Source organism: Cricetulus griseus, chromosome 8, assembly GCF_003668045.3.
Source record: "Cricetulus griseus strain 17A/GY chromosome 8, alternate assembly CriGri-PICRH-1.0, whole genome shotgun sequence".
NCBI lineage: Eukaryota > Metazoa > Chordata > Mammalia > Rodentia > Cricetidae > Cricetulus > Cricetulus griseus.
The window spans coordinates 3,093,499-3,116,464 of NC_048601.1; the positions used below are offsets into that span (position 1 = coordinate 3,093,499).

Genomic DNA, 22,966 nt, shown 5'->3' on the forward strand with positions numbered 1-22,966 from the left:
GTGCTTTTACAAACAATATTATTCAATCTGGAAAATACAGTTGTTTTAAAATCTCAGCTTAAGGCTAACAGGAAGTGAAGGAAATCCAGGGTGATATAGTTTACATATATATGTACATTAGTGTTTTGCCTGCATGCATGTCTGTGTGAGGGTGTTGGAGCCTGCAACTGGAGTTATAGACAGTTGTGAGCTGTCATGTGGGTACTGGGAATTGAACCTGGGTCTTCTAGAAGAGCAGCCAGTGCTCTTAACTGCTGAATCATCTCTTCAGTCCCTAAATGTATTTAATTTTTGAGATATGGTTTCATGTGGCCCACTCTGGCCTTAAGCTTGCTATGTAGCTGAGGATAACCAAGTTGTTTGAGACTAGCTTGGCCTAAGGCAGGCTAATCATGGTGGTCAGGCTCCCGATGCTCACAGCCTGACTATATGGGGATTAGCACTTCATTTTGTCTTGACAATAGGTGTTAACATAAACCCCTCTAGAGCAAGCTGGTATTTGAGAAGCTGGTGGGATAGCACTGGGCTATGACCAGAGTCCTGCTGTAATTTGAGAGCAGGAACAGACAGGATACCTCTACTTTAAAGGCATCACAGAAGAAAGTGCTAAGTCTGAGGCCACACTCTGTAGGGGAGCTGAGACCCCAGGCTGCTAGCTTTCCTGCTTGTACTCCAAAAGTCCTCCATGCAGTCTTCCTGCTCATGCTCCTTGAAAAGAATGGCCTGTGTGTCAGGATTAGTAATTCTATCCTGAGGACAGGGTTAACTGCTGGTACTTGCTGAGGGCTTCGGCTGTTTGAAAAAGTGGGCTAGCTGGTTTATTTTGCTGAAATGGAAATTTGCAAGGGATGAGATTGCAAGATGCTATCCCCTTCTCCCTTTCTCCCCCTCCCTCCTTAATAGTCCCCCCACACACACACCAAAGAACATGCCATAGGGCTGAGCATACAGCTTAGTGGCAGAGCACATACAGTGCACACAGAGGGCATACACGGTACACACAGAGCGCGCACACAGTACACACACACAGTGCACACAGGGCACATACACGGTGTACACAAAGGGCATACACAGTACACACAGTGTCACCCTCCCCTCCTGCAAAGAGAAGCAGCTTCAAAAACAAATTGTATTTAAGAAATGCAAGCTTTGTTTTGAAATTAACCCTGAGGCCACCCCAGCTTTAAACACTCATCTTTATTGATAAAATAGGGCTCCTCTTCAACACACACTCTGAGATGTAAGCTTTAAGTTGTTTTTTTGGGGGTAATGGCGAGGGGTGGGGGTGGGGATGGGTGGAAAACTTGCTAAAAACAAAGCAAATGTATTTCAGTACTTACAAACTTAAAATTATACTCAAGACAAAGGATAAATACTTTTTTACAAAAATAATCACTTCTCAAATAACATTTTACAATAGAGCTGCTCAATGCATTGTCTCTGACTTGTCTCAACAGTGCAGCCTTCCTTTTTAAAATTCCGGCCTGGGATAAAACTACATGAACAAATGTACCATTAAATTAAGGAGTACTCTCCAAAAACCAATAGGAAAATCTTAAAAATAAATTCACTTATGTATAAAAAATTAAGGCCTCCGAATGTGAACTGTCTAACATCTAGGGCACTGGCCCTTTCCTAACAGCCCTGGGACCCCACTCACCTCAAACTTCAGACTGAAAATTTCTCAAGTGAAAAGTCCTTTGAATTTTGCCAATACATGAAACTGCATGTCAAATTACAAAGCAAAGCAATATTTAACAAATGATATACTCAAAAGTAGAACTTTCTATTTGTGCTAATTTTAATATGCACTCGACACACAAGTATATTTTTAATCATTTCACAATCTTTTATCCCTTTATTCTGATCACTACATAGTAAGAACAATGTAGGTTTCAATTGGTGTTAAAGCACACTTCTGTATCTTGTGGCCTTCAAAAGCTTTTCAGACTGTAAATATGATATTTTTGTGTTTTCTTTTTTTTTTTGAGACAGGGTTTTTTTGGATAACAGCTTTGGCTGCCCTGGAATTTGCTCTGTAGACCAGGCTGGCCTTGAACTCACAGAGATCCTCCAGCGTCTGCCTCCCGAGTGCTGGGATTAAAGGCATGCGCCACCACTGGCCGGGTGTAAATGTTTTTAAATACAAAGGAAAATGTCTGTGGGCCCTCACTCATTGCCCTTTTCTGAGTCACAGGTTGTAGGGAAAACCTCACAGGTTATAAGAGCCAAATGGAACATAGACTCGGATCCAGAACTTTGTTTTTGGAACATGAATCTACTTTTTAAGGATTTGAAGAGTAATTTCTTAAATAAAAACAAAGGAATTCCAGATTTACTTGGAGAGGACCATACCCATCTTGTTACATTAACTATGTCAACTGTCCACTAGTGAACTGTCTCCTATCCTTAAGCAGCAAGTAGAGAGGAGGGCAGTTTCACTGTTAACCCAGAACCAAAACATTTTCTGTCAAAGTAGTTTAACCTACTAAATGTGTCTATATATGGCAGTCTTTCTTAGAAAGTAGTATTCCTTCTCTTTCCTTCCTGAGATGGTACTGCACACACTCAAGCAAGTCATGGATAACGGCTATCTACAAGTCATGGGAACTAGGTATAGTATGAGTATATGCCTTCTGTTTATGGTGCAAGTAACACATTCTTAAAGCCTTTAAAGTCTAACTGTCTGACAGAGACTGAACAAATGGGAAGCCTCATACATAAGCTGTTCTGACACTCAACAGGAAAGGTAAGACCTAGAACAAAGTCTTCCATTCAGAAAACCACAGCAAAACTTAACATTTAAAGCTGGGATAGTTTAGGATTTCCAAATGTTTATTGGGGTGTTCAGGGTGACCCATGTGTCATCCAGGGAGCCAACAGCCCTTCAGCAGCACCTTGAGGGTGCTTGCTCACGATTCACCCAGCGGCTCAGCTTCTCTGTCTTTTACTCGCTGGGATCGAGTGTGACCATTGATGATACATTCTTCTGTTCTCTTTGCCAGTGTACTTGTGCAAACTATAGAGGAAAAAAGGCTGACTGAAGTTGGGTTTTATGTTCATTCATCCACTCACTTGGATGGGCCCACGCAGAAAGCCACTCAGCTCTTCCTCAGACTCAGGTCACTGTTGGTCACTAATGCAGACAAAGATGTACTCTCTGATGCATCATCCTTTCGTAGGTTCAGAAAGGACTCTCGAGTTATCTGAAGAATCTCTCTCAAGCCTTTGTTTTCTTGCTGTAAGGAGACAAGTAAAACTGCAGATGGCTTACACCCAACGCAAAGGGAGAGCACCTTTGTGCAGAGACAGGAAGATTTGTACACGGCACCTCTAAGAGGAACGTATTTTAAAGGCCAGACGTATGAAGGCGTAGCATGAAAAGCAGGCTCTGTGATCACATAAATGGATAAATGCACTGTGTGCTACAGGCTGTTAACCTGAATCAAAACAGATTTCAAAGCTGGGTGTGGTGACACCCACCTTTAATCTCATCAGTTGGGAGGCAGAGGCAAGGGGATCTCTATATCCTGGTAAACATAGTAAGTTTTAGGCCAGCCAGGGTTACACAGTGAGACTCTCAAAAACAAAAACCAGATTTCAAATGCTGTTAAAGACATAGAGTCAGTACTCAACCTCCACAGAGCTGCAAGTCTTAATATGTGCAGACAGAACAGGTAAAGAGGCAGAAATTAGCTTGTTTTGCAAACAGACTGGAGATGAGTAACACCCATATAAACTAATACTAGTTATAAATCTACATGAATAATACCTTGAGATAGATTTCATCACTCAGTGGTAGTTACTGTATTTTTCCCTTAGCAAAATGTGAGATCAGCAAAACTAGCTGAGGTATTATTTTTCAAAAAGAAATGTAAATGATTATCTGATATTATGTAAGCAATTTTGCCAACCCATTCTCTACAGCTGTCTTTGGCCTCACTTTCTAGGTCTCAATGTCCTGGCCTGGGGTTGGTTTCTCAACACAGTCCTGCCCATCTGTTTTTGTTTGTGGCTGCTTTGACATAACCACAATGACACTGAGTATCAGCTGTTCAGTTTGCAAAATCAAAGGACTTAACTTTCTGGTCCTTTGTCGAAAAAGTTGACCTACCCTTATTTTACAAATGGGAGCATACTGTATGCTCAGAGACAGAAATAGGTTTTATGGCCATCCGTAAGAAATTTTCTGATCATGATTTTAAGCAAAGCATTTTAAATTTTATTTTTTGGGGTGCTATGTGTTCCCTGTGTGTACACGAGGAGGCAAAACGCTGACACCAGGAGTCCTGCTTTCTTGCACTCCACTTCATGTTTTGAGATAGGGTCTTACTGAACTTACTGTTTGGACATCCATGTGTCTGGCTTTTACACAGGAGCTGGGGATCCAGAGTCAGTAACCGTTACCCACGGGTCCAGCCCTCTTTCTGAGACAGGACCTCATGTAGTCTGGGATGGCCTAAAACTCATTGGAGCCTGAGGTGATCTTAAATCCCTGATCCTCCTGCCGCTGCCTCCCAATGCAGTGATAGGATGAAAGAAACAGCACTGTCTGTGCATCATAAAAACATTCTGCATCACCATGATCTCTACCAAAGAACCGCATCTTAAAGATTATGAAACCAGAAAATTCACACGCATGCACGCACACACGAAAAAACAACACAGAATCAAAACTAAAATTTCTCTTTTCTTTTCAAGACAGGTTTCCCTGGGTAGCCCTGGCTGTCTGGGAACTTACTCTGGAGACCAGGCTGGCCTCAAATTCAGAGATCTGCCTGCCTCTGCCTCCTGAGTGTTGGGATTAAAGGTGTGTGCCACCAAACCTGTTTTAAAAACAAACTTTCTCAACTACTGATGGATTCATGTGTCACTGATGCTCCCAGATTCTTGCCTTACTACCCAATGGAGTATTTCACACTAGCATTCAGATTCAGGAATCATTACCACCAACTCAAAGAGTGTGGGTATGTTAAAGACTAGGAATGTTCTCTGGTTGAGTGGTTGCAGGGATATACAGCACCCCGCCCTCCACCACCCTGTATTTGAAGTTTAAAACTCACTTCAAGTTGAAATATTCGCTCCTGTTCCTTGCAACCCTGCTGTTCATCAATTTCAATAGCTTTTCTCATCACTGCTGCCATCTCGGTGATCTGGTCAGCATGGGCTTGCAACTCCTGGAAGAAACGGTAGACACGGAAATGTGAAAAAGACTTTACTCGTTTAATTTTGAAATCGCTTTTGACAGAACCACACTGCCACACAAAAGTGTGGTATCCTTATGTTGCTTTGTAACAGGAATCATAACAAAGCTGGGTGGACATCAGGTGCTAAGAATAGAGTTAAAGGGGCAGGAGGATCTCTCTGAGTTTGAGGCCAGCCTGGTCTACATAGGGAGTTCCAGAAGAGCTGGGACTACATTGAGAGAATCCCCTTCCCCCCCAAACTGACAGAAAATATAATTAAGGATACAGATCACAACATAACTCAACTCTATAGCAAAATACTTATTCATTTCACAGGTATCACAATGACCAAGAAGATTTTCTTTCTCATGGCTGCGAGCACTATGGTTAAAGCAATGGGAAAGATGAAAACCTGCCGGCACATGCGGTGATTTTTCTTCCTGAAGTCTCCTCTAGAGTATTAATGCCTATAAGCCGGTCCCAAGTCTACCAAGAGACTTTCTAGACATAATCCTCCTCGAGAACAGAAAGTGTATTGTTTGTGGAATAAAAGTTATTCGGCAAAATGAACTAATTGCTTTGCAGTATTAAAACATGAATTTTTTTTGATGAAAATAGAACTAATTTCTACATGCTATAGACACCCATGTTTATCAGTTTTACAAATTCTATATCATTCCTTGATGACATGTGTCAGGCACTAAGCCAGACAACAGAAGCACAATTCCTCTGAAGTTATCTTCCCTGACCTCACAAGCTCTGCTCAGTGAGGGAGACAAAGGGGCCTAAGAGCCGACCAACACAGGCCCAAGCATCATCGTCTTCTCATAGTTTCTATTGATCACTCTTCATTGGCAACACAACTTAATACATTAAGACAAAAACATTTGAAATCCAATGACAAAATCCCTAAATGAACACATGTCTTTCAGGCAGCTGAATAGCTGTAGGAAGGATCTGATTCAGACCTTAGAGAACCCCATGACTATTAAACTGGAGGACATGGGGGACAACAGCACTGCCCTTGCTAACTGTATTTAATATGTGTCTATGTGTTTCCAAGAGTTTAGACTAGGCAAACATCCCATCGCTGAGCTACACCCCTAGTCCCATTTAATAACCTTAAAGAAAAAGATGTAGGTCCTTATATGTTTTTGGTTCTGGGGACTGAATCCAGGGCTACACCTCTAACCCTTTGTCTTAATGGAGAAATCTTTAGAAGACACCATAAAGAACATTTGCTCTGCCTCATGCAGTATAGTTGAAAAAGAAACTATGTTAAAAAAAATTAGTGATTCTGTCTCTCACATGTATGAGTGACACTTTTTAGTGCTTAATGGTGACATGTGGCTAAGTACCTTCCACATGACACACAGATGTCACTAGTTTAGGAAGTGTATTGGACAGCTTTGGATTAGTGGTAGCAAAGCTGTTACCAAGGCAAACGCCTGTCATTCTCTGCAGCACCTCGAAGTCACTAAGACCCCCTGTTACAGAGGACACACATCAGATAACTGAGAAACTGAAGGCCTACAGTAAAAGTGTGAATAACAACAGCTTTCTTAATCTGTAACCTGGTCAGTACTGAGACACCAGCACAGGTTTAAAAGGCATATAGGAAGCCAATAATTTCTTGCCTTTAAAATGGCAGAAAAAAGAGGCTGCTGATTTTTCAGTATAGAGTCTGTTTGTCACCAGGAAAAAACAAAATGATGCTTAGCATGCTTTACAGGACCAGTGGACGATTACTTACTAGCTGTAAGAACCAATCACACTGCTCTTACGGAACGGTGGCTCTGAAGACCAAATGTCAGTACATCACCATGGACTGTCCTGCTAACCGCATCCAAGTCTGTCTTATTTACTTACTTATCAATAATAATTAATGATTATTAATAATGTATTAACAGGTAAATAGTATTTGTTATTACTATTACTATTACTCTGCAGCAACAACCCAGCTTTTCAACACTTAAGACACAATAAGAAAGCATTCCTATTTGTGAACTCAAACCAAAGGACTACAAATTAAGAATCTAAATTAAAAATTTTAAGTTTGATGGACCAGCCTTTTATAATATCAGACTAAAGTTAATATCAAGAAAATGTATTTTACTTTTTTTAGACAGGGTCTCACTGCATAGCTCTAATTAGCCTGGAACTCATGACATAGACACACCAGGTTTCAGACTCAGAGAACTCCCTGCCTCTGCCTTCTGAGTAAGAAAATATCTAACGTCTAGAAATGCACTCTTTTATAACAACAAAAACTGCTGCAACATCTAGTAAGAACAAACTAAAAAAAAGGTGGTTGGTAAACATCTCTAAACCTGTCAGGTCATCTATAATGGCTTACATCCTGTGCATGACACACAGGGCCCTGAGGACAAACTTGAGAGTTTTAGACTCAGCAGCACAGCCATGAAAAGCACACTGTTCTTCAACTGATTTCATTTATTTGCTGATCTAATCTGGAAGGGCAATTAGAAATAAAACAACTCTTTAAGTGGACCCCATCTCATCCCCCCCACCAAAGTTGACTGTGTGGTTTAGTGTACATTCTGATTGGCTTCCAAGTGCCGCCTCTCCAGTCCATGCTGAGGTGCTTCAAGAATGCGCCGAGATGCATCAAGGAAGACTCCTTCGCGGCTGCTACGATGCACCATGTCAATCTGTAGCACAGAGCCATTATAATGTTAATACGGAATTCTTCCGTAACTTAAACACCGAATGAGTGTTAGTTCATGCGTGTTAGCCAACCGTTGGAATGTTTGTTTTTTTAAGATTTCCAAAAAGGCGTCTGTTAAAATAATGATGTAAAAATAAGTATTTGGATGAAACTGAGTTAAATTTTCTAGTGATTTTTAAATATGGACTCATAAGGCTCTAGATAAGTGAAAAATTCTGTATCACTATGTCCTCAAGCAGGACACATGCTGCAAAGTGCAGCCACATGGAACTGTGTCCCCCAAAGAGTGGCAGAGGTATTTCTATGTCTAGGCATATCAGATCACTGGAGCCTAACCAAGTCTAGTCCTGCACTTCTGTGCCTTTATCTCATTTCTCTGTTTTGCATACCCCACTCCTGTAGTTGATTCAAGGCTAGATTAAATAATCTGCCTTCTTTCAGACTCTGCTTATGGAAACCAATACTGCTCTTCCTACTTCTATAGTAATGACTCATTTTTACCTCACTCTACCTTATGTTCTAGTTATGCTTGTTTTTGTACTTCCCATTACATGGCAGACTTAACAGTGATGTGATGTATTCCTTCATTAACCTTGCTCTTGCCTCTAGCAACTAATCCAATAACTAATAAATGTTTGATTTACTTAGTCAAAGTGTCTCCTTTTTGGGAAAAATCAAAACCACAAACATTAACATGTATTAGTTAGAATTAATAGCAAATAACTGAACAGTCACTTTATGGAAGGCAAGGATCAGCACTTGGATCATCTCAATCTACACAACAAATGTTAACGGAAGGTTTATGGCTATTTAGGAAGTGTTTAAACTTTTAACAGGACAGCACTGATGACTGGACACCCAATAGGTTTGTTTATGGGGTTGAACCCAGGGCTGCAGGTATGCTCAGCACATGCTCTACCATGGAGCTCTGCCTCCACCTCCTCATGTGCTTTAGAAAACATTCGCTCTGCCACAGTTACTACTATATGGGACTAACAAGATTTTACTCTACGCACTTTTTTGGGGTGGTGGTGGTGGTATTCACTCTTTCAAAACTTCAAAAATTTGGTTTTTCAAATTGTAAAACAAGAGGGCCTTCTGGAATTTCAATTCTTATACTTAAAAAAAAAAAACTCTCTTAGTTACACATTTACTTATTTTTAGGAGAGGGAAGGTAGAATTAAAACAGAATTTCATGTCACCAGGCTGGCCTAGAACCCCGACCTTCCTCCCTTTACCTCTCAGGTATTGGGATTAAAGAGGTATGTGTCACTGTACATGGCTTGATATACACTGAAGTAGCTACTCTGTAACCAATACTAACATTAACCATAGACTTTATGTTCAAAAGACCAGTTAAATACCCAAGGGTTTCCATTTTGTTAGGGCATGATTATTATAAATAGGTAACACTAAACCCAACTTTACTCCTTTATTCTCTTAGTAATCAACATGAGGTTGCTATTACAGTCCGTAATATGTATAACTGTCACCCAAAGAATACTACTAGTTATCTAATTCTGACAGGATAATTAGATATAAACGCCAATGTGGAAGAAATATTTTAAAGATTCCAAAATATAACTGAGAAATATATGTATCTTATAACTACCACTATTTCTTAAATAGTATTAGTTGTAAGTAGTTTATTTCACCATTATCCAAAGCCAGTCATCCAATCTAGTTTAATATTTTCATTTTCCACTGGCAGTTAAAATTCAGTTTAATGTAAACAGCAACAACTATTTTGCTTGTCTTGACAACTGCCCCCAAATGGCCGCAATTCAAGCAACTGCAAAAGTGCTCTAACTACTTCGGCTTTGCTTCTCAAATGATGTCATCTACATGAAGGATCCCCAACCCCATGGCTTCTCATGAAGACTGGACTCTTCAGGGAAACAATCGGCACTCAGCAGTGCACAGACTTTTAAAGTTTCCATTTTCTGCTTGTGTTACAGGTAGCACTACAGATTCACTGGAAAATTCTACTTAAAAGCAGAGAATCTCACAGAGTAATTTTAAACTAAACACACCTTTATTTTTACAATAGTTTATTACTGCACATATACAGACACCACACACACAGACACACCATTTTAAAGTTACTAAGGACACCAATAGGGAGGCAGACACAGATGGATCTCTGAATTTGAGGCTAGCCTGGTCTACACAGTGAGTTCCTGGATAGCCAGAGCTACACAGTGAGACCCTGTTAATAAGGAGTAATGTGAGTTACAAGAATAAGCCAAGGAGAATACAATATGTAACAAGAAATAGGGGGCAGGGTGGTGACGATGAAAGAAAATGTCAATTAAAAATGTGAGGTATTTCTGGCTATGGTGACACATGCCTTTAGTTCCAGCACTCAGGAGGCAGAGGCAGAAAGATCAAGAGTTCAAGGCTAGCCTGGTCTACAGAGTTGAGTTCCAGGACAGCAGCCAGGGCTACACAGGGAAACCCTGTCAAAAAAAAAAAGGGGGGGGGGAGAAGGGGATGTAATTATATATCATATCACACCAATTTTAGATTTTTTTTTCATTGTTTAAACTCTAAACATCGATTAACCAATGGCCCCAATTTTCATTTCAAGTCAAATTCGTAGACTGGATTGATTACCTTTGAGTGTTGCTCTTTTAACTTCATTATTATACCTGGGTCGTCTTTTTTGCTGGCCATTAGCAATCTGAACATCTGCTCTCGGTACTTGCTCATTATCAGTTCCAAGGCAGACTGGTGCTCTTCCAAGGATGTTCGCAGTTCTATCGAGAACAATGTGCTTTATTGAAATGAGCTAAGATTATACTCTCCCAAATCATATTTACCAAAACACTGACATACATGACATCTTAAAAGAGACCGTGCAGCAAAGAAGCCCCTCACCACTTTTTATTGAAATAAAGGTTTATGCTGTGTGTGTGTGCATGTGTGTATATGTGTGTGGGTATGTGTGTGTATGTGTGTGTTGTGTGTACACACACACGCCATGGCACATGCAGAGGTCAGAGGACAATTTGCAATTGACTTTTGTCTTCCTCCAGGGGTTCCATCGGGTTCCAAGGATGGAACACAGGCTGACAGGCTTGGTGGCAAGTGCCCTTAATCCTTGGAGACATCTCTCATTAGCTTTTTAAAGTGTTCATTTAAAACTGTTTCTTAAAAATCATTTCAGAGCTATGAGGCTGGACTGGGGAAAGTTCCACAGAATTATCACACTGCAATGAACTTGAGCTCTTATGGTGAACGCTAGCTAAAGGAACGAGAATCTTCAGCAAGGAGCATGAAAGTGAAGGCTATGTTAGGAGACTGAGGTAGAAAGGCAAAACAAACAGTGTGGAGGAGAGCTGTGTGAAGTGGGCAGAAGAGAGACCAGCAACTGACAAGGAAATAAAATCAAAACAGAAGATTTTAAGCAAGGGCATCATGGCCACATTTATTCTGGGGAGTTTGGACTTGGGCTTGTGTTGAAGGATGGAGAGAAAGCTGACAGTGAAAGTCTCCAGGTACAGCAGAGCATATGAGCAGCCACACTGGGACACGGCAGGGAGTGGAGTTCAGTTCTTCACAGGTAACAAAATGGTGTAAACCAGATGTGAGAAGCAGCTGAGAAGAGGATAAGCAGGGCAGAGCACAGAGAGAGCGCCTCCTCGTCACACAGACCAAAGAAGGAGATTAAATAGAAAGGAGGACTTCAGCTCACTATTTCCCCACTTAAAAGAGGATTCTATTTGATTTCACGTGCATGTGTGAGTACCTACATTGTCTGTGCACCACATACATGCCTGCGCCCCAGAAGGGGGTGTCAGATCCTCTGGAGAAGGAATGATGGGCAGCCAGGACTGCCTGACGTGGGTGCTGGGTACTGAACCTGGATCCTCTGCAACAGTGCTCTTAACCACTGAGCCATCTCTCCAGCCCCTCTCCGATTTGTGAATATACTTATTAGTCCCAAACTAGTACCACAATGGAAGACTAAAGGTCTTTTTCACGACAATCTATCTTGCCTTTGTTCTCCTGTTGCAATTCTCTGATCTGTCTGTTTTCTTGCTGGATTCCCATAACTAGCGTGGACCTCGGCCGGTGTCTTGCCACTTCATTGAGTTCTTGGATTTCTTCCTGATACTAATGAGAAGATTAAAAAAAAAAAAAAAAAGAACACATAGGAAGTCAATATTTGCAAATTTTTACCTGCTATATGGATATAAATGAACAGACCCTTTAAGAGTGAAACAGAGGCATTACATGACCCAACATTCCTTCCTTAGGGAAAAGAAAACATCCGTAGTACCAATACTCATAATAGGAAAAAAAGAGGAATTAGAGTACCCACACCCTGACCCAAGAGAGAAGAAACAAGACATGCTGTATCCCCTAAAGACTGACACATACGAGAAACCAGATGAAATTTAAAACATGTCAATAGGCCAATCACAAAAGCCACACAGCTCATGTCCTACGCACACAAAGTGTCTACAGGTCTCGAACAGGCAAATCCACTGGGAGAGAGGTCAGTGGGAGTAGAGAGGGTGGGAAGCCAGAAACACACTGACCTGACCGGCATAGAATTTGCTTAGCATGAGCAAGGCCCCAGGTTCCATCCCTAGCACTGCAAGGGGCGGTGGGGGTAGGTTTGAGATAAAGTCTATTATGTAGCTCTGGCTGTTCTGTAACTCAATATGTAGACCAGGCTGGCCTCAAACTCACAGAGATCCACCTACTTCTGCCTACCAAGTGCTGGGATTAAAGGTGTGCACCACAACAGCTGGCTGGATTTTGAATTTTTTTTAAAAAAAGCAGGAATCTTAATTTTAGAATTATTCTTTTTTCTGGAGGCATTCTTACTGGATAGCTGGGAATATATTTACAGTAACACTCCTGGTTCTTAACTGCAGGTGTCAAAGTCCGATTGTAAAACACATCACTACCAGGTTTATGCTTACTGTCATCTGGACGGATGGTCAAGGAGCAGACCACTTTAGGGAGATGCAGGTATAAAACAGAGTAAGTGGACTTGCTCCAGTATTTCTGGTAACTTTTAAGGAGCCTTAGTTCAGGTTCTCCCCCTACCCTCTTGAGACAGGGTTTCTCTGTGTAGCCTATGTTGGCCTTGAACTCGGACTTGTGTCTGCCTCCCAAGTGCTGGGAATAAAGTTGTCTGCCACCACTGCCTGCCTAGGGCTGCTTCCTTAAGAGTTGGAAGTCTTTCTGGGGGGACAGCTTATACAGTAGCTGAACTCAATCATCTACTGGGAGTTTCCTCTACATGCCAGTAGCAAGAAGTAAAACCTACTTAATTCCTATTGTAAATGACAAATTTAAAACATGCTAGCAAAAAAAAGAACTTGAAATAACCGCACAGGATGAAAATTAGATACTTCTTTACATCATTTAAAAAAACTTATTTGGTTGCTGGGCGTTGGTGGTGCACGCCTTTGAACAGCACTCAAGAAGCAGAGGCAGGCGGATCTCTGTGAGTTCAAGGCCAGCTTGGTCTACAGAGAGTTCCAGGACAGCCTCCAAAGCTACAAAGAAACTGTCTCAAAAAACCAAAACCAACCAAACAAACAAACAAAAAACAAAGTAACACCCAAGTACTTTTATAAAGGAAAGTATAAACATCTCAACATTATATAATACAGCAAATATCTAATGTGTGCCAGTACTAGTGAAACGTGTTGTCTGATCCTTATCAAATGTATTTAGATTTAACAGTTTCACTTATTTAACTCAAATATGCAATTCTGTCAGAAGAGGGATGAAATTCATAGATTTTAAAATAAACCTATGTACTTGTTAGTGAACACGATTAATATACCCTAGTCCACAGTGAAGCAAACACACAAGTGATGCTATGTGAAGACTGCAATTAGAAATTATCTGATTGTTTACTGTGGTTTGAATGAGAATGGCTCCCATCCGCTCCACATCATCAGATGCCCTTCTTAAGCTTCCCCTAAGATTGTCCATTATTTAGAGAAAGGCATTTACAAATATCGTGTTCTGGCTGTTGGGATGCTCACAGATTTGAACACTTGGTCACCAGGAAGTGACATTATTTGAGAGGATTAGGAGGTGTGGCTTTATTGGGGGAAATGTGTCACTGGGCGTGGGCTTTGCGGTTTCATTCCCAGCCCAAAGCCTCTTTCTTCCTGTTGCCAGTGGATCTGAATGTAGAACTCTCAGTTACTTCTCTAGCTCTGTGTTGACATGCTCTCAGCCGTGATGAAAACTGTAAGCCAGCCCCAACTAAATGCTTTCTTTTATAAGAGCTGCCGTGGTCAGGGTGTCTCTTCACAGCGATGGAACACTGACTAAGACATTCATGACTTAAGTTTACTCAAATGTCGGTGAAGCCAGCAAGAAGAGTCAAACCTGCTTCATCGCTTCCACTCGCTTGCTGAGGGCCGTGGTCTGCTCGATGAGAGACTCTGCTGCATCATCATGGTCCCTCAGCCTCTCCACAAGGGCTTTGGCGTCAGCAAGTGCCTTCTCAATCGTGCAGCTCATTTCTAAAGGAGTAACAGTAAATAAGTTAAGACCAGGGCTTAAAGTCACCTTAGCTCCACATTATCACAGATGCCCTTCTTAAGCTTCCCCTAACATTGTCCATGATTTAGAGAGAAAGGCATTTACAAATATCGTGTTCTGGCTGTTGGGATACTATGGGCTTAAATGCAAATCTGACTGTAAGAATTCTCCCTGCTCTGTCCAAGTCTGAGCCTCCTCCGGGATGAGCTATGGCGTCTTATGTAAAGTGGCACCATCATCTCAATTCCTGCAGTTTCCACAAAGAATATTATTGGCCACTACAGGCAACTTTCAATGGGCTTGAAAGAGGCACTGAAGGGGATGCTGAGGTGGCTGAATGTGGAAGAGAAGCAGGAGGTGCTCAGCTGCATTCTGCAGGAGTCGTCAAGGGCAATGCTTAACAGCAGCAAGAGAGAGGGAGCCTTGAGGAGCCCAGGCTGGGGCAGCAGTGCAGCAGCATTGACACAACAACTGGGCATCTGCTGCATGGTGCCACAGGACAGAGGGCAAGCCTCCCCACTGCAAGATGGGGCGAACAAGAGTTCCAGCATCCCCGAGAGCACAGCTGTTGAGAAGCATAACCTGACACCCAACCGTGGTCTCAGTGGAGGCCGACTGACAGGCTGTGCTGATCTCCAAAGCATAACAGAAAACTGAAAAAACAAGGGTCCCTCCCTGTAACAGGGGGGTGGGGGGGAAGAAATGCCAGATATAGAATTCAGAAAAGCTGGGTGGATCTCTGTGAGTTCAAGGCCTGCCTGGTCTACACAGTGAGTTACAGGGCAGCCAGACTACACAGTGAGACCCTGTCTCAAATAATAAACAAATAAAAATTTAAAAAGCTCAGTTTGGGACTGCGAGACGGTTTAGTGGTTAAGTTTGCTGTTCTTGCAGAGGACTGTAGTTTAGTTCACAGCTGGTAGGCAGACACTCCAATGCATGTGTGCACACCCACACAGACAGACACACACATGTACATAAAAACTAAGAGCAAACAGCCCAATGGATCTAAGAAAATACAAAGTTGAGTGATGTTAGAATTATGGAGCACACAGCGAAGACCCTGAAAAAGAACTAAAGAGAAATCTTGTTTGTGTTAGAATCTAAGATCTGAAATCAATTGTCCAAGTCCTAACCTAGAGAAAGTAGGAAAAGAGCAGAATAAACCCCAAGTAAATAGAAGCAAAGAAAGTAAACACAGTAAAACTAAAGGTCCGTTCTTTAAAGCAAAGAGGGTGTGTGAGTGTTTATGGGGGGTAGAGACAGATACCAAGAGAGACTGAATAACCAAGGAGAGAGAACAAATGAAGAGCCAGTGGTGATGGCCCATAATTGCAATCCCAGTACCCAAGAGTCTGTGCTGCGGCAGGGCATCAAAAGAAGGAGTCCACCCTGGGTCACACAATCTGTCTCAACTCCCACGCCCTTAAAGACCAAGAGAAACCACTGCAGAGCCATACTTCACTCTAACATCTCATATACATGAATTAGATAATTTAGATTAAACACATCTGTGGTGGTTTCAAAGAAAATGGCCCCCAAAGGTAGAGGCACATTAGGAGGTGTGGCCTTGTTGGAGGAGTGTGTCACTGTGGGGCGGGCTTTGAGGTCTCTTGCTCAAGTTCCTCTCAGTGTGACAATCAGTCAACTTCCTGTGCCTCTGAGTCAAAATCTAAGGACTGTCAGCTCCAACACCACGTCTGCTGTCATGCTCCCTGACATGACGATAATGGACTGAACCTTTGAAGCTGCAAGTGAGCCACTCCAATTAAACGCTTCCTTTATAAGCATTGCCGTGCTTATGTCTCTTCACAGCATCAGAAACCTAACTAAGATTAGTTCTTCAAAACACACAAATGACATAAAGTCCTACAAGAAGAAATGAATAACCAGCAATAGACCTGTAACTATTATAGCCACTGGAGTTACATAACCACATTTCTACAGCTATTTTCTAACAAGTTTAAATAGTAAAGAAACTGGAGTTAAAAATATTCTGCACAAAAGGCTCCAGACCGAGAGAGCTTCAGTGGCAAGTCTTAAAATACACCAGAGCCGGAGACAGGGCTCAGCACTCACTGCTGCTCCTGTATCGTGAGCACCGTGGGTGGCTCACAACCATCCCCACCTCTAGTCCCAGGGCACATGACACCATTTTGTGAACCCATGGGCACTAGGCATGCACCTGGGGCACACACACACACACACACACACACACACACGTTAAACAAAACAGAACACGAGACAGGTAAAATCAGTGTCTGGTCCAGGGGTCAGGCCGGTCAATAGAGGCCCTATCTCAGAAAACAAAGACAAACAGGGATATACAGTCTCTTTAAGGAGATTAGAACACTTATATGGGGGGCAGGGCATGGTGGTCCACACCTGTAATCTCAGCACGCCAGAGCAGAGGCAGATGGATCTCGTGAGCTTCAGGCCAGTCTGGTCTACAAAGAGAGACCCTATCTCAAATAAACAAACACATAAATAAGAATAAGAGGAAAGAGAAGAAAAAAACCAAAAACTTTTAGATTCATAAAGCAATTCAGCATTTAAAAGATCTTAACATTACCCTATAAAAGGAATGAGAAAAACAAAATAAACCATAGAGCAAAATTTCTCATGAATTTAGTAAAAGACTAAATACTTTCCTCACTAAAATTATAACAAGGTAAGGATGCTCCAAATACCAATCTTGTTGAATTACCAGAGCAATAAGGACAGGGGGGAAAATGTCAACTGGGATACATACAAGAAAACTGTAGTTTGTAGTCCATGTTGCTGCATTGAAAATCCCAAAGAAGAAAAACAATTTCTCTCTGTGTGTTTTAAAAGGAGACAGGAGTCAAGTGAGCTGCACATAGAACACAAACGTGGGTGGGCAGGAGGTGGGGAGATCTGGGAGGAGCTGGGGGTGAATAAAATCAAAATACAGTCTATGAAATTTCAAAGACTAAAAATGTAAAACATAAAGTTCCTACAATCCATGATTTTAGCATGTCCATAAGATACAAGTACAAGCCCAAAGGATCCAAGAGACCAACTGTTCTTCCATAAGCTAGCAATGACAACTTGGAAACAGAATTACATATACAAAAATTACATAATGTATATTACATGGATTAACTCCTCAAAACCCACCAATGCCAAAAAGTCACAAGAAGAAATGAGCGTCTAATAATAGTCCTAGAACTATTTAAAATAGCTACATTTATAATTACATATACATTATAATAGACATAATAGATAAATGAAATTCTCGGGCATAATCAAATATATACAGGATCTATATGCTGGGAACTACACGTCAACAGAAAACATAGTATCTAAGTGTGTGGAGAAAATACTGTGCTCAAGGCTTTATAGACACAATATAACAAAGCCAAGAGATTTCCAGTCTAATGCAGCTAGAAGCTGACAAGCTGATTTTATAATTAATTCCTACAGAAAGCAAGGAAACTAGAACCACTGGAACTCTCTTGCAAAGATAACAAAGTGTACGATATAAGACTTGCTTTACATAAAGCATAGCAACAAGATGGCTGTGATACACTGAGACAGAACAGAGACCCAGAAATAGGCCCACAGGAAGGTAACCAATTTATTTCTGAAAATGTGCAAAGGGAGCTGAGTGTGGTGGGGTGAGTTCAAGGCCAGCTTGGGCTACACAGAGTCAAAAGACAAAGTAGCAAGGTGCAAAGGTCAAAGAATGTCAGGCACTAGAAAGACCGGCCCAGTGGCTAACAGTGCTGGCTGCTCAGCTATAAGGATGGCACTTCAGACACCAAGACCCTCGTCAGGCATTCACAAGTGTCACTAACCTGAGCTTCAATCTGAAGCCCTCTTCTGGTCATCAAGAGTGCCTGCACATCTGTGTACATTTTTTTTTTCTTTTTTGCTAAGGTCAGCATTTTTTCAACAAATGGAACTCAACACCTATATGCCAGAAAGTAATCCCAACACAGTTCTTACTTGGTTTATATAAAGCTCTATGGTTTATAGAAAGCTTTTCCCAAATGGAGCACAAATTTTAATACAAAATGAAAAATGCTATTATTATAAGGGGGAAAAAAGAGCAAAGAAAATCTCTGTAATCTGGAGATGGTCAAAGTTTTTTAGGCATGATACCAAAAGCATGAAACATAAAAAACTGCTGATAAACCAGGTTTCATCCAGATGGGGGTGGGGGAGGACTATCAGACAGCCAAGACAGTGTGGGAAACAAGCTAGACCTCGAGGAAGCATGTTCCAAGTTGTACTTCTGATGAATCACTCATAGCAAGAATAAGTCTAATTTTAAAAATGGCCGAAAGATTTTTTTTAAATCAGATTTATTATGTTTACAGTGTTATGCCTACATGACAGAAAAGGGCACCAGATCTCATTACAGATGGTTGTAAGCCACCATGTGGTTGCTGGGAATTGAACTCAGGACCTCTGGTAGAACAGACAGTGCTCTTAACCTCTGAGCCATCTTGCCAGCCCCGGCCCAAAGACTTTTAATACTTGCCCTAAAAGATGTTTACTGTCATTAAAGAAATTTAAAGGAAACGATGATGATGTCCATCACAACCCTAACTCAAATTGCTAGGTAACACAACTTAGAATAGGCTCCCCGCCCCCACCTTATGGGTGGGGCTCAGACCTCAGACTCGGGTTGTCAGGTTTAATTCAAAGTGGCAGCTCTATGGACCTAAGAACACCACCTTATCTTGCCATCTAGACAATGGGACAAGTCCTCAAGGACTCCAAATGCAGGAGCTGAGTGACAGCCAGGTTTGGCCGAGACCGGACCTCCACAGCCAGGCTGAACCAGAGGGCCCTGTTTGCTTCATGTTATGCAAACACTGTCTTAGCATCCTGAGGTGGGGAGAACAAATTCCCCAACTCCACAAGTGCAGCTCCTAAAAGGTTTAAAACTTTTCATTTCAAGTCAGCCAAGGAAGATGCATAGGAAGAACAATAAAAAAAAAACCAAAATTTTGAATATTTTTTCACATAACTATACAAATCCAGCAATCATTTTAAGTATATATTAAAATTAAGCAATGGATATGGTGGGCCTTGAGAGAGAATTACTTTAAAAGTGTTCTCTAGGCTGCATAGAGACTAAGAAAGTAAACTACATTTTCATATTTTAGAAGCATAAAAACCCATCTACACACAAAAAATTATGCAGACAACTCAACACCCAATTTTATTAACATTTCAGATAAACGGTGACACAGCTTCTGTAAATCTGTATACTCATTTCCTGTTTGCAAAACCTCAAAAGACTTAAAACTATTTTATAATATGAGTTTGCTTTGACTTCCTTTCTGAAAGGCTCTTTCTCTCCCTTTCTGGCTAGTAAGTAACGTGGGAGATATACTGTTCTTCACATTCTGTTATGCATCTTAAAAAACAGACTCCAATTTAAAAAGGAATATTTTCAAATTTACCTGCCTATTTTCTCAGTGCTTGTCTTAACTGGTCATAATATATTTATTACCTACAAATAACAGAGGTATGCTTTCCAGAAACAGGGTTTTGCTTCCTGCGTTAGCCACATTTTCACCCACTCCACAACTAACGCGTTTGCAGAGTCTCACAGATGGTCTAGAACATCTTGTCGGTGATTCAAGAGAAACCACCACCTACCCACAACAGCAACTGCCAGAAGTTTACTTTTAGCTTTTAGTTAAGAAAAATCTAAAGTTCAAGTAACTCTTGCTTCTTTTATAAACAAATCTACCAATTATCCGATTGTTGAAGATATACAAACATGGTATGACATATGACAGATGTCAAAAATTTACTTTAAAAGTTGTTATTGCTCAGGTAGGTACCTTTAATGTTAGTAGTTAGATAATATTGTATTAGCTAACTCATGGAAATAGCAAAGTAAAAATGTGTTTCAAGTCTTTCAGAGAAAGATTTTAAGAGCTCAAGAATGTTTGTAGCCAGTGCGGTGGTGCTCACCTTTAATCCCAGCACTAGGGAGGCCGCCAGCCTGATCTACATAGTGAGTTCTAGAATAGCCAGGACTATCTAGAGAGACCCAGTCTCAAAAACAAAACAAAAAATATATATATAAACTGTAGTTAGATTTCTTCCTTTGGGTTGCCAGCAGAGATTTATTATTTATGAAAGCTTGGCCGTAGCTTAGGCTTGTTTCTAACTAGTTCTTATAACTTAAATTAATATATTTCTATTCATCTACGGTCTGTCACACACTCTGCCCACCTTGCTTTCTGTCTCCTTTCATGTCCTCTATTTCCTTTCTCTCTGAGGAAGTCCCACCTATACCTCCTGCCTAGCTACTGGCTGTTCCACTTTTTATTACACTGATTACAGCAATATACCTTCACACAGTGTACGAATATCCCACAACAAGACACAACACATGAAAATGAGCATCTTGCATAGATGAGTACACTGTTTGAATGCACAGATAATTTCTACTCCAAGAATATGACTACACCTGGAGCTTTATGAAGAAAATCCATTCTTAAAAGTTAAAAAAAAAAATTTGAAGAAAAGAGCATTGGTACATCAAAACCAACTTACATGCTCCCTAGAGCTGTGGCTAGCCTCTGTGTGTGTGTGTGTTTAACAACCCCCAAAAGAAGTAACCTAACCTAAACCAGTTATTTCAAACATACGGGCCAACGAGTCAGTGATCTTTGCAGAAATGCATATATGCTGAGCCCTGTCAAAGACATCATATAAAGTCCTGCTTGTCAAATATAACATCACTGGAATGCATGAGGTGTGTGCATATACATGCATTTCCTATCACACGACATCTCCATCACATTTGTTAGGAAAATGGGGTTGCTCATATTCAAAACAGGTTAAGCACATTTACCTAAAATAGAAAGGTCCCTTTCGGTTTTAATATTCTGATTTTTAAGGGAATGAGATTTTTATAGCAGATTCTTCGGAATGATTGCATTATAAATATGTCTATATGTTTGTGTAAATAATGCTTGCTATGCCAACATGGAACTAGCTTTTGTTTTAAAGATGAATAAGACATGATTCCAGACTCAAGTTCAAACTGGCAGGAAAGACAAATAATTGAACAAATAATACATCCTAATAAATACTGCAGAACTATGTCAATTCCTCTAGGAGCTCACTGCATTATCAATGTCACTCACAGGGAGTCTAAAATGAATGATCTATGGAGTGGGTTTTGATAGACGGTGAAACAGCAGGAAAACCAAATAACCCAGTGGGCGTCCAGAGGCTCTTCTGGGGAAAACACCCAGCAGCCTGGCCCGGGTGGATGGTGACACTAAGAAGGTAAAATACGATGTGAGGTAGCCTGGTAAAAGGCTCTGATGAATCAATACGCTTAAATTAGAACTGGAAAACTTTCAGGAGAGATAATGCGTTTCACAGTGACAGGGACACGGGTCTGGGGCGGAGGGAGGGTAACTGTAATAATCACAGAGAAAGTAGAAGCAACCCGGTGCACTGTGAGTGGAACACAGAAGGGAGCCTGGGCAGCTCCGACACACACACCTAAGCTTGTGCACACACACATACACACACACAAACACGCACCTAAGCTTGTGCACACACACACACCGCTTCTGTGCACACACACAGCTTGTAAACACACACACCTAAGCTTGTGTACACACACACAGCTTCTGTGCACACACACATACACGCACTGCTTGTGCACACACACACACACACAGCTTGTGCACACGCACCTAAGCTTGTGCACACACACACACAGCTTCTGTGCACACACACACAGCTTGTGCACAGACAGCTTCTGTGCACACACACACAGCTTCTGTGCACACACACACACACAGCTTGTGCACACGCACCTAAGCTTGTGCACACACACACACACAGCTTCTGTGCACACACACACAGCTTCTGTGCACACACACACTCACACATCGCCCTGAAAGCGGGGACCCGCACTGCTGGGGAGCCGGGGCACGCGCACTCGAAGCTCTCTCGGAAGGAAACCGGTTCCTCCACCGGAGCCGGACCGGGTCGGGCGCCGCGGGCTCGGAACGGTGCCGGCCGCCCCTGAGCGCGGGGTAAACCCGCCGGCGGCGCCAACTCCCTGCCGCGGCAGGAAGAAAACAAACCCGGAAGGGCGTCCGGTGCCGCCGGAGCTAGGGCTCGGGGCTTCCCCCAACCCCGTACCTCAGTTCCCGGCGGGGCTCGCCCGCGCTCGCTCAGCTTCCGCCCCTCTCAGCCGCCGGCTGAGGGCCTGAGAGACCCGGGCGCCCACGGCCGACCCCGCCCCCGGCCGCGCCTGCTGCTCAGCGGGCGGACGCCCAGCGCCGCACACACCGCCGCGGCCGCGCGCTCTCGCAGGCCGCGCGCCTCGGACCCATTCCGGGCCCGCCCGGAACTCCGCTCCCGGCCGCAGCCGAGAGACGGGCCTCGCGAGACTTCCGCGGGTTACCGCAGTCCCACCCACTCCGCCGGGGCCGGCCGCTGATTGGCAGCGGCAGCGGGGCGGCCCAATCAGCGGCCCCGCCCGCCCTCCTCGCCCCGCCCTCCTCGCCTGCTCTCAGGCTTGCGCCCCGCCCCTCGCGAAGTC

The 22,966-nt window shown here is 42.3% G+C and overlaps 1 protein-coding gene across 6 annotated transcripts; it reads right to left on the reverse strand.

Annotated features, from left to right (window-relative positions):
* Nucleotides 1-1,177: 1,177 nt before the first annotated feature.
* Fgfr1op2 (FGFR1 oncogene partner 2) lies at nucleotides 1,178-22,949 on the reverse strand. 6 transcript variants are annotated; one of them, XM_035448505.1, is made up of 7 exons: nucleotides 22,931-22,949; nucleotides 14,245-14,381; nucleotides 11,877-11,994; nucleotides 10,492-10,634; nucleotides 7,745-7,858; nucleotides 5,064-5,177; nucleotides 1,178-3,239 (listed from the first exon to the last, which is right to left on the reverse strand). In XM_035448505.1, the coding sequence occupies exons 2-7, from the start codon at nucleotides 14,377-14,379 to the stop codon at nucleotides 3,102-3,104; spliced, it is 762 nt and encodes a 253-aa protein (XP_035304396.1). In that variant the 5' UTR covers nucleotides 14,380-14,381; nucleotides 22,931-22,949; the 3' UTR covers nucleotides 1,178-3,101. The 6 variants fall into 6 exon arrangements, with proteins under 6 accessions (XP_035304396.1, XP_035304397.1, XP_027285910.1 ...); XM_035448506.1 differs by lacking the exon at nucleotides 22,931-22,949 and adding an exon at nucleotides 22,564-22,714 and having other exon boundaries at nucleotides 1,178-3,259; XM_027430109.2 differs by lacking the exon at nucleotides 22,931-22,949 and adding an exon at nucleotides 22,564-22,712.
* Between the last annotated feature and the right edge of the window lie 17 nt (nucleotides 22,950-22,966).

Coding starts and splice junctions, on each gene's coding strand:
- Fgfr1op2 (XM_035448505.1), bottom strand. CDS start 14,379: ATGAGCTGCACGATTGAGAAGGCACTTGCTGACGCCAAAGCCCTTGTG. Junction 11,995..14,244: donor GAGTGGAAGCGATGAAGCAG/GTTTGACTCTTC, acceptor TCTTCTCATTAG/TATCAGGAAGAAATCCAAGA. Junction 10,635..11,876: donor ATTGCAACAGGAGAACAAAG/GCAAGATAGATT, acceptor TGTTCTCGATAG/AACTGCGAACATCCTTGGAA.